Source organism: Leopardus geoffroyi, chromosome C3 (genome assembly GCF_018350155.1).
Source record: "Leopardus geoffroyi isolate Oge1 chromosome C3, O.geoffroyi_Oge1_pat1.0, whole genome shotgun sequence".
Lineage (NCBI taxonomy): Eukaryota > Metazoa > Chordata > Mammalia > Carnivora > Felidae > Leopardus > Leopardus geoffroyi.
The window spans coordinates 47,076,430-47,092,023 of NC_059338.1; the positions used below are offsets into that span (position 1 = coordinate 47,076,430).

At 36.2% G+C, this 15,594-nt stretch overlaps 1 protein-coding gene across 5 annotated transcripts in view; it reads left to right on the forward strand.

Annotated features, from left to right (window-relative positions):
- Positions 1-15,594, forward strand: part of HMCN1 (hemicentin 1) — a 483,427-nt gene that overhangs the window by 417,334 nt on the left and 50,499 nt on the right. For all 5 annotated transcript variants that reach the window (XM_045452692.1, XM_045452695.1, XM_045452691.1 and 2 more), the window contains 7 exons: positions 1,175-1,282; positions 2,171-2,308; positions 2,452-2,586; positions 5,902-6,171; positions 8,831-9,021; positions 13,291-13,504; positions 15,410-15,544. In XM_045452692.1, the coding sequence (XP_045308648.1) occupies positions 1,175-1,282; positions 2,171-2,308; positions 2,452-2,586; positions 5,902-6,171; positions 8,831-9,021; positions 13,291-13,504; positions 15,410-15,544 (1,191 nt within the window). The remainder of the gene's footprint in view (positions 1-1,174; positions 1,283-2,170; positions 2,309-2,451; positions 2,587-5,901; positions 6,172-8,830; positions 9,022-13,290; positions 13,505-15,409; positions 15,545-15,594) is intronic.

Below are 15,594 nucleotides of genomic sequence, written 5' to 3' on the forward strand. Positions count from 1 at the left end.
AATTGAGTAGGTAGGGAAGGTTGGGTGATAAGTGCTAGGATGGGTAATTTTTGAGAAGTGGTAGCAGCCATCATTTATAAAGTTTATGTATTGAAAGAGAAAAAAAAATTCACCTCAATGAAAATATAGGTAATTCACACTGGTGTTTCTGAAAGCTGATCCCCTAAGTTGGGAGGGTGCATTAGAGATAAACTAAAGTAGCAACTAACATCCCAGGGTTTATGCATCTGTGCATATTCTAAGGGAATTTATTTTCTCAATAGAAGGGAAATAATGGAAGATCATTCGCAGGGTAGAACTTGGCTTTTAAAGCAAAGTATTTTGGCTGTCTCAGAAACCTGTATAGATTGGTAGCAATTAAAATTATAAAATAGAAATGAACTACCCTTCAGCACAAGGTATTGTGTTAAGAGAACAGTTTGGAACTTTCTCAAAATATTAAACAGAGTTACCATGTGACCCAGCAGCTCCATTCCTAGGAAATGAAAACATATGTCCACACAAAGACTTGCATGCAAATGTTCATACAGCATTATACACAGTACACAAAGGAGAAACAATCCAAATGTCCACCAACTTGTGAATGAATAAACAAAATATGGATAATCCACACAATGAAATTCTATTTATCAATAAAATAGAGCAAAAAAAATAGAGCAAAAATTGGCACATGCTACAACAGATGAAACTCACAAACTCTGCTCACAGCAAAGGTAATCGGACTCAAGCCATCTGTATGACTGCAAATGCATGAAATGTTCAAAAAGGGCAAATATACAGAGAATGTGAACAGATTAGCAATTGCCTGGGGCTGGGGTTGGGAGTGAGATGTGACTGTAAATAGGATGAGATTTCTTTTTAGGGTAATAGGAATGTTCTAAAAATTAGATTATGATAGTTGTGCCATGTAGCTGTAATTAAGCTAAAAATCATTGAAGTGTACATTTAATTGGGTGAATTTTATGGTTGTGAATTTTGCCTAAATGAAGTCATTAATAATGACCAAAAGGCACTGTGTTAGGCACTTCAGGGGATGCAAGTATGCATATAAGCCAAGCACTACTGTGCTATAGGGACAAAAACACAAAATCAGAGAAACCTAGTTTATTGAACCAGAAAAATGGTTGCAGAAAAAACGGACGCACTGTGCATAAAAACTTTTTTTTTTTTTTAGGAGCAATTGAAATGTCTGCCACTCAGTTCAACCATGCTGGAAGATACACTTGTGTTGCCAGGAATGCAGCTGGTTCTGCACATCGACACGTGACCCTTCGCGTCCAGGGTATGAAGGTTACTTTTCATTAAAAGCTTGTTGTTTTTTCTTCAAGTCATGTTTATTCTTGAAGGGATGGATGTACTCTCTAGAGTTATGAAACCTGGTAATATTTTGGGAATATGAAAGATTGATAAGTACTAGTCAAAAGACTAAAAAAAAAAAACAAAAACAAAACCTACAGATGACAAACCACACAGAACAACCCCTAAGTTATTTTTTTTCTTGAATTGCTGTAATCTGTTCCTGCTTCTAGTCTTTTTGTTTTTTAATGTTTTATTTATTTTTTTTTTTTAACATTTATTTATTTTTGAGACAGAGAGAGACAGAGCATGAACAGGGGAGGGTCAGAGAGAGAGGGAAACACAGAATCCGAAACAGGCTCCAGGCTCTGAGCTGTCAGCACACAGCCCGACGCGGGGCTCGAACTCACGAACCGCGAGATCATGACCTGAGCCGAAGTCGGACGCTCAACCGACTGAGCCACCCAGGCGCCCCAATGTTTTATTTATTTTTAAAAGAGACAGAGAGAGAGAGTGAGAGCAAGTGGGGAGGTGCCGAGAGGGAGGGAACAGGGGATCTGAAGCAGTCTCCATACTGACAGCAGAGAGCCCGATGTGGGGCTCGAACTCACAAACTCAGATAATTACCTGAGATCATGACCTGGCTCAACCAACTGAGCCACCCAGGCGCCCCTGCTTCTAGTCTTCTAATGGAAACTGCCTACAGTTGCAAGACCCAAAAAAATGTAATACGGTCAATATTTTCTTCTCCCTAGCACAATCAGATCACTAAAAATTTGGAAATATGAATCAGGGCATGTTTAACCCATGGCTACTTTAGATGTTCCTGCCACTAACTGGTGCCATTGCTTTCTCTGTTGATTGGTTCTTACAGAGCCTCCAGTCATTCAGCCTCAGCCAAGTGAACTAGACGTCATTGTAAACAATCCAATTTTATTACCATGTGAGGCAACAGGGACACCCAGTCCTTTCATTACTTGGCAAAAAGAAGGCATCAATGTCATCGCTTCAGGTACCTACCAGTGTTTCTATCAAGAAAATCACAAAAAAAAACAAAAAACCAGTGTTTTATAATTCAGAAGTCAGTATTATCTTTTAATGAAAAGAATTTTTAATAAAAATTATTTTTACCCTGCTTTCACAATTGCAATGCAGGCAAAAGTCATGCAGTTCTTCCTAGTGGCGGCTTGCAGATCTCCAGAGCCGTCAGAGAAGATGCTGGCACTTACATGTGTGTGGCTCAGAATCCAGCTGGTACAGCCTTAGGCAAAATCAAATTAAATGTTCAAGGTACCTAAATAATTCATCTCTATGTCTTCATTGCAAAGATGATTGTAACGATGGATGCCACATTTCATTTATCTAAAATAATGATGCTGCCATAGTTGTCAACATTCTGAGCTTACATTATACAATGCGTTTTTCTATCACTCTTATGAAGGAGAAAAGTTACTGTTTGGGGATTTGGGGGGAGGGTCATTGTTTGTGTAAGAAAACTGAGGCATCTCAGAGTAATTTTGGACTTCTACAAACTTCCATTTGGTACTCTATTTCATTGTGGCACATAATTAAAGTGATTTTTAAAACCATTCTCTCCAAAATACTGCATTGGATACATTATGAAACACTACATTGTAATACCCACTCCAAAAACAAATCATAATTTTTCAAGTCATAAATAAAAAATCATGAAACAAAAAAATCATAATTACAGTTAAGCAATTTGACAGGCAAAAATTATTCTGTAGACAAAGCAGAGGTTTTTTTCACATTTAACGGTTATTTTCTGAACACAATATTCATATTTGCATACATTGTTTTTGTGAGTGAAGAAGACACCTGGAGGCAGGTTCTGAGCTACGGAATTTGCATTAGCTGATTTTGAATTTCCTTATAGTATGATTTTCCTATGACGAATTAATGACTAGAGTAAAGCTCACCTAACTGCACATCATAAATCTAATTTCTTTATATTTTTCAACATTTTCTCAATAAATATTTATTGGAATAATAAGTGGAAATACATTAAACATTACAGACATGATGCTTCCCTTATAGTGTGGAAAAGGGAAAAAAAACTAAACTACCAAATAAATGAAATAATTGTAAGTTCTAACGTGTTAAGCAGAAAAAAAAAAAAAAGGCTGAGATGGAATCATGGGGAAACGTAGGGACCACCTTACCTTAGTGGCTAAAGTGGGCTTTAAGAAGCAGCCTTCTCTGAAGGGGTACCATTTAAGCTGAGACCTGAATGATAAGCTAGGATGAGCCGTGCAAAAGTGGCAGAGTGTCCCCAGGAGAGAGGGCAGCATGTGCAATGGCCCCAAGGGAGGAAAGAGTAAGAAAAGAAGCATGCCAGTGTGGTGGAGAGCAGTGAAGAAGGAGAAGGCTGGCAAAATGGAAAGGAAGTCCGAAAAGAAGGCGAGCCAATGCATGGAAGGTCAGAGGGACCACACAAAGGTTGTACTTTCTTCTCTATGCAGTGGGAAGTCTTCTAAGGGTTTAACCATGTTGCTTATCTGGCTTTAGGAAGATCTCTTTTGACGTTGTGTAGGTATTGGTTTAGAGAAGGGGCAAGGCTAGAGCTGGAGGAACTCTTTGGGTCCTCCAGGCACCGTGTTACAGGCTGGGAGTGAGAGCGGCTATGTAAATTGCAGGGGTAAATGAAAAAAGTGATGGATAAGATACTTTTGGAGATGTAACTGCCAGGATGGCTGATGAATCAGATTTTGGAGGTTAGGAGAAGAGAAGAATTAATGATGTTTCCTGGACTTTGGGCTTGAGCTAGTGAGTGGATGATAGTGCCATGGGGAGGTGCAAGGGGAGGAACAGGTTTTAGAGGAAGGAAGACATGATTCCTGATTGACCCTGTTAGAGGTGGGAAACTATTAGAAATCCAAGTGGAGATATCAAATGGAATTGAATATTTATGGATCCAGAGCTCTAGAAGTATAGTATAAGATATAAATTTGGAAGTAATCAGTGTATTTCAGCCACAAGACTGGATCGGAATTTGGACAGAAAAGAACTAAAAACAAAGACCCAGTACTGTGAATTGTTTAAGAAACAGTCTAAGGAAAGAGAGGATGCTAGAAAAGAACACAAAGGAGCAGGCAGAGATGTTGGAGGAAAGCCGTATGAAAACTAGGAGAGGAGATCATTTCAAGAAGGGAGTGGACAATTTGTTGAATGTGAGTGAGAGGTCAGTTGGGATAAGGACCAATAAATATTCATTGGTTTTGGCAACATGGAGATCATAGAAAGAACAGTTCCATATAGGAGGGTTTTTTTCCTTCACTAAGTGATTAAAATTGATTAAAATCTGAGCAGTTATGGGACAAAGAAACACAGTAGGTGATTAATAGCATTTCAACATTTCAAAAGCAACCAGAAATAACTGCATGCTTTAGAGGCATGAAAATTCTGAACCAAATCTCTCTTCTTGCAGAAACAGTATATAATGGCAAATACAAGCCCAACCAAATAATGGTGGCTGATATAAATGATTTTAATATGGTTATTTGTATTTTTTCACAGCTTGTTGATTTTATTTTACTCATCACCAGTAGTGTATCTTAAAATCTGTTCTCTATGTGGTTGACCACATCTCCATATCCTCTGGAGATACAGCAGATAGTTCTAGGTCTCCGGGACTTGCTATGCACAGAGTGTTGCCTGGATCAGTGGATCTCTGAGATCTCATTTGTGATTCCACTACACATTCTGAATATGGTAACAGTGAATACTGTTGGCTTTGTTTCTCTCTTCAACTTTCTTGAATGGGTAGTAGTTTTTGTTGTTTGTGGGTTTTGTCTGCACATGCTTAAAAGGATATTTTTACTGTCATTGTCCTTGGCACTTTGTCACTTCTCTGGACTTTCAGTGACACGGGTGGGTCATCCTCTCCTTTCTTTCCTGTGTACTTGTGACTAGTTTTTCCTCCTTTGTGTTTGATTGCTCTCTCACAATTATTTAATATTTCTTTGAGGCTCAACAAAAGATCCAGGCCAATCCCTAAATGGTAATCAACCTACTGTAATGACTAGGAAGAGAATTCCTTATCATAAGCTCTTCCATAGCTTTCTGAAAAAGCGGGAATAGTTTTATCTGTATATTTCTTTTCCATGATCTATTCATTTATTTATTCAGTCATTCAAACAGTACTTTGTTAAATGTGGCCACTGTATTTGAGACACCACTGTAGGAAATATTTGAGTAAAAGTATCTCTCAGCAGTGGAATGATTTTTAAACCTTGAAGGGGTCTATTCTGAAAGTTTAGATAGCTGAAGTGAATCACATAATACAGTATGTTAAAGAAAGTGCCTCTGTTGACACAACCTAAATTTTCTATTTTCTAGGCATGTAGTATCAGGAACATATATTTATGCCCTCATTTAAAATTGATTATCATTTACATTTATTAACTATGCAGAGAATAATTTTCTGAAAGTGGCTCAAAGAATTTTCTTTGCCAATGAAAACAGTGTAGTGATCCTTCAATGATAATACAGTAAAGTCGGGATTTTGTTTCTTTTCAGTGTGACTTCACTTTGCTGGAGTAATACCCTAGTGTATGCTTTTAAGATAAACTTTGTATCTTTTAGTTCCTCCAGTCATTAGCCCCCATCCAAAGGAATATACCACTGCTGTGGATAAACCCATCTCCCTACCATGTGAGGCAGATGGCCTCCCACCACCTGATATTACCTGGCATAAAGATGGGCATGCAGTTATGGAATCAGTCCGCCAACGCATCCTCAGCTCTGGGGCTCTGCAGATAGCATTTGCTCAGCCTGATGATGCTGGCCAGTACACGTGCATGGCAGCTAACGTGGCAGGATCAAGCAGCACGAGCGCCAAGCTCACTGTCCATGGTAGGTTGTTTGACATTATTTCAATCTGCTACATTGCCGTGGCAAAGAGAAAAGACCACCAAGAAAAGATAGGGTGAAAGTCAAAGCCATGCAAAACCCGTAATCCAAAGTGGTGTGTGTGTGTGTGTGTGTGTGTGTGGTTGTGTAGGTACACTTACCTTTCTAATATGTAGGCTCTGGTTATTTGTGTGGGCAAAAGAAAAGCTGTGATTATATGTGTGTGAGAAAGAGAGATTTCCTTAAGATAGCCAAAATAATTAATGTGTTGCCAGTAATCCCCTCATCTTATGCTTATTGGGATTTATACTTTGGCTCCTGATCCTGTTTATGGGATCCATTTGTGTTTTGTGATTATTCTGCATTACTTCTCAAGTTGCAAATGATATTGACTCAAAACTAACCACCACGTGAGATACATTATAAATATAGTATGAACCTAATGAGAGTTGGAAATCTATTTGATTCGTTATTTTAAAGTAGCAAAATATTTACAAGTATATTTTTATAATAGAAAAAAAATCTTTCTTTGTATTCAGACAACTAACAAAATATCTAAGGATGAGCATTGAAATATTTTAGTTGTTAATGTATTTTAAACTAAAGATAGACCACCTATTGATATCAATGTTAGGAAACAAACTCTTTTCAACTGCTGTTTTTAGAGGTAATTCTTACAATGGTGAGTTTCTGCTTTTTTCTTTTTTAAAAAAAGTTTGTGAAAGCTGTTTTTTATCTTTCAGGTGTATTTGAATTTTCTACAACTTCAGCATTAAAGTGGTGATTTCAAATAGACACATTTTTAATTGAATAAGTAAATAAATAAATAATAGCCCAAATTTTTAAACCAGCATTTCTGAGTTTTTTAAATACTCCCACTGGTTTATACCTGCTTTCAGTTAATACAACTGAACTAATCAACACACATTAGTTCTTTAGCTTCAAATAAATAATAGTTCTCCTTCTTAAATATTTGTAGAAAATTTACCAAAATTGACTATATACTAAACAATAAAACAGTCATTAATATGATTTAAAAATAAGGCCACAATTCCTGCCCACAATGCAATAAAGCTAGAAACATGTAAAAATCTTTTAATGCCAAAACGTCCACCCCAGGCAAATTTAAAATACCATTCCAGTTAACAAGCAGGTCAAAGAATATGTTTTTATTTTCATATTATTTAGAAAATAATAAACATAAGGAGTCTGTATATCAAACTGTATGGTGTGTAGGCCATACACACCAAAATCAAATATAAAATCATAGCCTTAACATTTTCATTTTGAAAAAGAATGAATTGAAGTAAATATACTAATGTTGCAACTTTGTAACCACAAGCAAACTTGAAATATCAACCCCTAGGAAACCAGGATAAAGGAGCTAATAAAAATACAGTATAAATTAATTAAAAATGAAACGAATATTTACAATGTTCCATTCAGCAAAATGCGTTTTTGTTTTCCCTATTATCTATGTTTGTGCATATAATCATTCATATAAGATTTATATATTTACTCATATAATCAAAAAATAATTTTTGCTGAATACAACTTTTGTCCTGTCACTTTTTAAAATGCCATTAAAATTAATCTATTTCTGATATGTTGGAATAATTCCAAAATTCATTGGGGGGGATGTATTTTTACTTTTTGAGCCAAGTATTCTTAATACTTTTATTTATTTATTTTTAAATATATGAAATTTATTGTCAAATTGGTTTCCATACAACACCCAGTGCTCATCCCAAAATATGCCCTCTTCAATACCCATCACCCATCCCCCCCCCTCCCACCCCCACATCAGCCCTGAGTTTGTTCTCATTTTTTAAGAGTCTCTTATGCTTTGGCTCTCTCCCACTCTAACCTCTTTTTTTTTTTTTCCTTCCCCTCCCCCATGGGTTCCTGTTAAGTTTCTCAGGATCCACATACTTTTAAAGCCTTTTCTTTAGAAGTAAATGTCATAGTTCCAAGTCCCCTAAGGTATTTGTTAGTACACAAAATAGTCAATTGATCTTTCTGTATTGCCTAAATTCCAGTTCAAAGTAATTTGAGGAATAGGAAGTATTTGCACAGAATTCTGAAATCACTATAAAAATTTCCTCTGTGACAGTATAAAAGCTGAATTGTCTTGACCTGGGTTTACTTGCAATTGTTGAAACACATGTGAAATACTGCAAAATTTTTTTTCTGTAGCACTTCGTGACATTCAATATGGGGGGAGTGTTTTACGGTGTTTTCAACTGGTGACTTTTATTAATGTGTTCTCATGATATGTCTGTGATACAAATCCAGTAATTATCCAATCATGGATGCATTTTGAGGTTTTGTTGCTCTAGTTTGTTTTTTTTACTTCACTGCAATAAGAATAAGAAACTTAAGAAAAACTTCAGAAGCCAAATAAAAGCTAAAGATTCCTAATCTAGTTCTATGTCACTTGTTCAGAAACTGATTTCGAATATATTCAACAAATTCAAATCCCTTAAAGTTTTTGCTGTAGGCATCTTTCATGATAACAAATCAATGTCTTAATAGACTTTTATTTTACTACTTGCAGCAAAATGGTCCCCAAAAGAGTCTTTTGTGTGCTGATTTTCAGTGTGAATAAGGATACTGTTGAATTCAACATCATGAATGACTATCTTTTTTAAACTCTTCATAGTACCACCTAGAATCCGAAGCACAGAAGTACACTATATGGTCAATGAGAATTCACAAGCCATTCTTCCATGCGTGGCTGATGGAATCCCCACACCAGCAATCAACTGGAAAAAAGACGATGTTCTTTTAACTAACTTATTAGGAAAGTATACTCTTGAGCCCTATGGAGAACTTATTCTGGAAAATGTTGTGGTAAGTTTAATAGATGTGAATGGATACATTAAACCGGATTAGTAATTCACCTTTTTTCTTTTCGTAGCTTAGCTGGGAAATATACTCTTTAATAACAAAAGAAAAATACTCTTACATATTCAGGCCAAAAAATGAATTTTATGCATGTTTCATTTTGTGGCCCAGGTCTAAGAATAATATTTAACAGATAGTAGGAACTCATAAATGACCTCCTTCTAAAATGATTTTATTTTTGTGGAAATCTATTTATCAGGAAAAATTCTAAGTGCCTCTATTATATTCTGTGTTTGTAACCATGCATGGGAATGATTAGAAGAACAGAGATATAAGAATGTCTGATGTGTTATTAAGCAAATAATAAAAAGCAGTTTTTCTGTTCTTTTCAGGATTTTCAATAACCCTTTCTTATCATTGACAAGGAAACTAAAGTCTTAGAGATCCTACTATGCAAGCTGAGATGTTTGAATATTGTTAGGCGGCACTTAGCCAGTCTACAGAATAGTAGCTATGAGAAGTATCTTAGTTTTTCAGTGGTAGCCCACTTGAAGAATACTCTGTATATATGCATACTACATGACTTTTTAAAACATTTACTGTGTGGTTTGAGAGTATCAGTACTTGGCATCAAATACAAAACAAATGTGAATCATTTTCGGAGCTTCTGTATATACTTTTTATTCCTATTCATTACCCTTCAAAATGCCTAAGCCCCATTATAAAATCTTTGTGGAATTAAATTTGAACAGATTAAAATGACAAAATTGATCACATTAACTTTATAGTATAATTTCAGCCATTACTCAGACTCCTGGGATTACCACATAAATAATCCCAGTAATAGGCTGTGTCACTAAGTCCTAACTCAACCACATGTGCCAGCAAAAGTTGTAGTTATTCAGATTTAAATTTCCATTAGTTATAAGATGTACCATTATTTTATGTACCACTAAGAAAGAAAAAAATTCAGTTAAATAAACTAGAGAAGGTCATCAATTTTTATGTATTTTTAATACCCTAGCTTCTGAGGTATTAAGAGTTAAAAATGTGAATTTTAGAATTAATAAAATAAGGATAAATTTGTTAATGTAAGCTAGTGAATATCTTTTAATGGGGATTACCTCTAAGCTCAAGAATGTTGAATTTGGGCCTTCAATTTCATTTATAGACCTGAAGGAATTAAATGAGAAAGAAAAAGTTAGACTTTTAGTGGGATAATGACTCAGACACGTTAAAAAAATAACAATAAGGTAGTTTCTAAATACCAGATGAAGGACACAAATAATAACTAGAAATCTATTTGTGAATAGTATGTACACTCGATTTTTAAGTGCTTCACTTTTATAAATTCCTTGATTTTAAACTTGTCATAACCTGGGAATTTAAGGACAGCTAAATGATATGGAGGTGGAAAGACTTTTACAGGGAATATGACTTATTCCAGTTTGCCCTTTAAAAAAAAAAAAACAACAGTATGCAGCCAACCAAATTTAGATTGTACCTACAGTTAGTGATTACAGTTTTTATGCTACATTTCCAATCAATTCTTTTTTTTTTTAATTTTTTTTAATGTTTATTTATTTTTCAGAGAGACAGAGACAGAATGCGAGTGGGTTAGGGGCAGACAGAGAGGGAGACACAGAATCCGAAGCAGGCTCCAGGCTCTGAGCTGTCAGCACAGAGCCCGATGCGGGGCTTGAACTCACGAGCTGTGAGATCATGACCTGAGCCAAAGTCGGATGTTCAACCGACTGAGCCACCCAGGCGCCCCTCCAATCAATTCTTTAATGTTTTAGTGCAAAACAATATATACCCTTAAATATTTAAAAATATTTTCAGGGGCGCCTGGATGGCTCAGTTGGTTAAGCGTCTGACTTCAGCTCAGGTCATCATCTCACGGTTGGTGGGTTTGAGCCCTGCGTCAAGCTCTGTACTGAAAGCTCAGAGTCTGGAGCCTGCTTCAGATTCTATGTCTCCCTCTCTCTCTCTCTGCCCCTCCCCTACTCGCACTCTGTCTCTCTCTTCCAAAAATAAATTAACATTAAAAAATTTTTTTAATATTTTTAAATGTTTATTTTTGAGTGCACACATGTACGTGCAAGTGGGAGAAGGGCAGAGAGAGAATTCCAAGCAGAGAGAGAGAGGGAGACAGATAGAATCCCAAGCAGGCTCTGTGCTGTCAGTGCAGAGCCCAACAAAGGGATCGATCTCACGAACCATGAGATCATGACCTTAGCTGAAATCAAAAGTGGGACACTTAACTGACCGAGCCACCAGAGTGCCCCTCTTAAACATTTTAAAAGATAAGGAAAAAGTCTACCATGGGCCTTAATGCACTCAGAAGCATTCAGTCATTAATTCAACAAATATTTACTGAATAGCTTCTCTGTTTAGGCACTGGTAATACATCAGGAAACAAAAGACTAAAAGATCCTTGCCTTCATGCAATTTATGTCTAGAGAAGGGAGATAGACAATTAAAATAATAAACAATATACATAGAAGAAAATAAGTATATGAAAAATAGAAGAACAAGGTATAAGGGATCAGAGTTTGGAGGGGTACTAGTTATAGTTTTAAATAGGAGAGTCAGAGTAAATCTCCTTTGGGAAGGGAACATTTGAAAAAACTTGAAGTGAGTTAGCCAAGCCAATATCTGGGGGAAGAGCATCACAAGCAGATAAAAATGGGATGTTCCTCCCTCAAATATCTGGAAGAAACATAAGGTGGGAACATGCCTGATACATTGGAGGAACAGGAGACCAGTAAAAGCAAAGAAGAACAAAAGAAGAAAGATATGAAAAAAAAATGGAGGCCAGATAATATAGTGTCTTGTAGATTATAACAATTTTGTGTTTTACTTTGAATAAAGTAGAATCCATTGCAGGTTTTGAGACTGGGAGCAATGTTATTAAATGCCTCATGTTTTTGCAATACTACATTGGCGACTATAATAAGAATACATGGTAGGGAGGCAAGAGTGGAAGCAGAAACACCTGTTGGGAAGATGGTTTGGAGTCAGATGAGATGGTTTAGAGTCAGATGAGAAATTCTGTTAGCCTACAAGAGGTGGGAAGTGGTTGGATTCTGCATATATTCTAGGATATCCTAGGTAGATTGTGAGTAGAGTGTGAAAAAGAAGAGTACAAGTGACTCAAATGTCTGAGAACAAAAGGCATTAGCAACTGGAAGGACAAAATAGCCATCAGCTGAGATGGTGAAAGGCTACAGGTGAAACAGGATGGTAAAAGGGAAATTGGGAGTTCAGTTTTGGACATGACTTTGAGATGTCTTTGGGACATACAAGCAGAGAGGTGAAATGGGAACTTCAGTGTAATTGGACTTTGGAAGAAAGATGTGGGCTGCAAATACTCGTATACATCAGCATATGGGTGGCACTTAAAACTATGAGACCGGATGCACTAAGGAACCAAGTGCAAATAAGAAAAGAGGACCAAAGACTGAGCTCTCCCACATACCAACGTAACAACATTAATGTTAAAGGAAAGCCATGAAAAGGAGCTGAAAATGGAGCCACCAGTGAGGTGGGAAGGAAACTAGGAGAATGGGGTAGCCTGGTAGCCAAGTGAGGACATGGTTTAGAAGAAAAGGGGGTCAAAATTGTGTCAGATGTTGCCAGGACATCTAGTAAGATGAGTGTCAAGACCAGCCGGTGGATTTAGCAAGTGAAACTTCTATTTCCTGTGATAATTTTGGGGGTCTTTGGTGCCACATTACCAAGAAAGCAGCTATGCTGTCAAGATGCTACCAGCCTTTGAAATCATTTGTTCTGGGTGATGGACATTGAGGAGGGCACTTACTGGGATGAGCACTAGGTGTTGTATATAAGTGATGAATCACAGGAATCTACCCCTAAAACCAAGAGCACACTGTACATACTATATGTTAGCCGACTTGACAATAAATTATATTAAAAAAGAAAGAATGAAATTATTTGTTCTTTATCTGTAGTTTGCGGAGTATCAGTACTCTTGATGTTTAGTAAACTTTAGAACTTTTGTACAGTTTTCTGAGATCTTATTACTGTAAAATGCTGTAGTTCTGTAAGGTATGGGCTTTTGTTTAAACTCTTACACATTTTAAATTATGTTGTGCAAAAGCTAGCCAGATGGTTCAGACTACAAGATGGAAATTTAAACTGTCTTTAAATAAGAGTGCTCCTTTGGGAACCAAGCTATGCAATTTTATGTCCTTTATGTAATATGATGTAAGATTATGTAATCTTAAACACTATGATTTTTCTTTATTTAAGCCGGAGGATTCTGGCACCTATACCTGTGTTGCTAACAATGCTGCAGGTGAAGATACACACATGGTCAGTGTGACAGTGCACGTTCTCCCCACTTTTACTGAACTTCCTGGAGATGTGTCTTTAAATAAAGGAGAACAGCTACGATTAAGCTGTAAAGCCACTGGGATTCCATTGCCCAAGTTAACATGGACCTTCAATAACAATATTATCCCAGGTTGGTAATTTAATTCTTAAGAAGTAAATAAATGCACCCATAAAGAACTCTGAAGCAATCTCCATTTCCTTTAGCTGTGGGAATTGATTGAAAAGTTACATGAAAAATTGATTGCTTTAAGTTCTGCAAAATATGTATCTTTGCCTGGATTTTATCCTATACCCAGTATATATGTTCTTTTTTCATTCTTTTGAAAGGATAAGGTAATCACAGGACCATATATTTTAGAATATTAGTAGATGTTTTTACCTAAAAATAATCTCCTTCCTCCCTGAGAAGACAATATGGTATACACAGGTACCTAAATTTGCCCTCGCTGGACCTCCTTCATCACTGATAAATGGATTAAGGTGGCACTGGTAGAGTGCTGAAGATTCACCTAATTTTACAGAGGAGAACTCTGCTTCTTGCTGTATGAATTAACATCTGTTAGCCTCTCTTATAATGTAGAGCAGCTATGCAGAAATCCTTTAGTCACTATGTGCACTACATGTTAAGGTAGTGCCTGGAACCCCGCAGCACTCCTCTCTGGGAGGACAAGTGTTTCCTTATTTGTCAGACTTTGTCATCAGCACAAAGACATCATCAGTAATAAGAAGTGGTCATTTCCCAAAATTGAATTCTAAAATACTGCACTATTGGCATTTAATAAATGTCTTGCTAGAAAAGAAATAATAAGCTTGAGTTTTTCTGTTATAAAAGATTGATCTTAATGACTGAAATTCATCAACTATATTACCTTAATAATAATAGTATACCTCACTTAGGAAAAATAGAGTCTAAAAAAATAGTTTCAAACAGAGAGGGAGGCAAACCATAAAAGACTCTTAAATACAGAGAACAAACTGAGGGTTGATGGGGGTCCTGGGCGAAAGGAGAAAATGGGTGATGGGCGTTGAGGAGGGCACTTGTTGGGATGAGCACTGGGTGTTATATGTAAGCAATGAATCATGGGAATCTACTCCCGAAGCCAAGAGCACACTGTATGCACTTTATGTTAACTAACTTGACAATAAATTATATTTAAAACATAAATAAATTTATTTTTAAAAATAAATGCAATTTATCACTTAAAAAAAACCCACAACCTAATCAGTGCTGTTTTCTGATGGTATAATACTAATTTAGCTATTTAAATTTTTAAAGCTTAATTTTCCACTTAATATTCAGCAGAATGAAATCTTTTGAAATAATTTGGGGGAAAGCATGCAAGGTAAACATACCTAAATAATTAGATATTGGCTGGTCTAATCAGAATCTTATTTAGTATCAGTTGTTTTAGGATTAGCATGTTTACCTTATACTCTATTCCAAATATTATAACTACCTTCATAAATATTTATATCATCACCATTTATGGAGAAGTTTAAATTATCACAAATTTAATCATGTTGTCATTATTACCTAACCAACATATGTTTTTCATGATTTCCCCTCTGACCTGCCAAGTCAGTTGAATTACAACTGAAAACATTTTCATGTTTTCATATAAAGTGTTTGGGAGGAAAAGTGGTGGTGAGATGAATGAAATGGAAAATGTCATATGTCTGAATGAAAGATTTTGAAACCTAGAGAGACGGTGAGCCAGATTTAGGCAATGCTTTGAGATGAAAGGTATACTTTAAATCTAAAATAATTTTAAAGGATGTTTGTTTTCATTCTCTTTTCCTGTCCCTTCTGCTGTTTTTTTTTTTTTTCATTCTTCAAACAAGTGTCTATAGACCTAGCCAATAACTCAGAGGAATGAATCTGTGGAAAAGGCTTTCTTCTCCAATGTCATGATGAGATCTCTGGTTCAATTGCTGACCAGCTCATAAATCCAACCTGCAAAATATTGAGCTGTTGTGATTCTTTTCCTAGGTTACTTAGAGGCATTTATGTCGTTTCCTAACTTGTTTCTCTCAGCCCACTTTGACAGTGTTAATGGACACAGTGAACTTGTTATTGAAAGAGTGTCAAAAGAGGATTCGGGTACTTACGTGTGCACCGCAGAGAACAGTGTTGGTTTTGTGAAGGCAATAGGATTTGTTTATGTGAAAGGTAGGTAAGCATGCTCTATTTTTAGTTTATCGCTTGTTTACAATGAATAG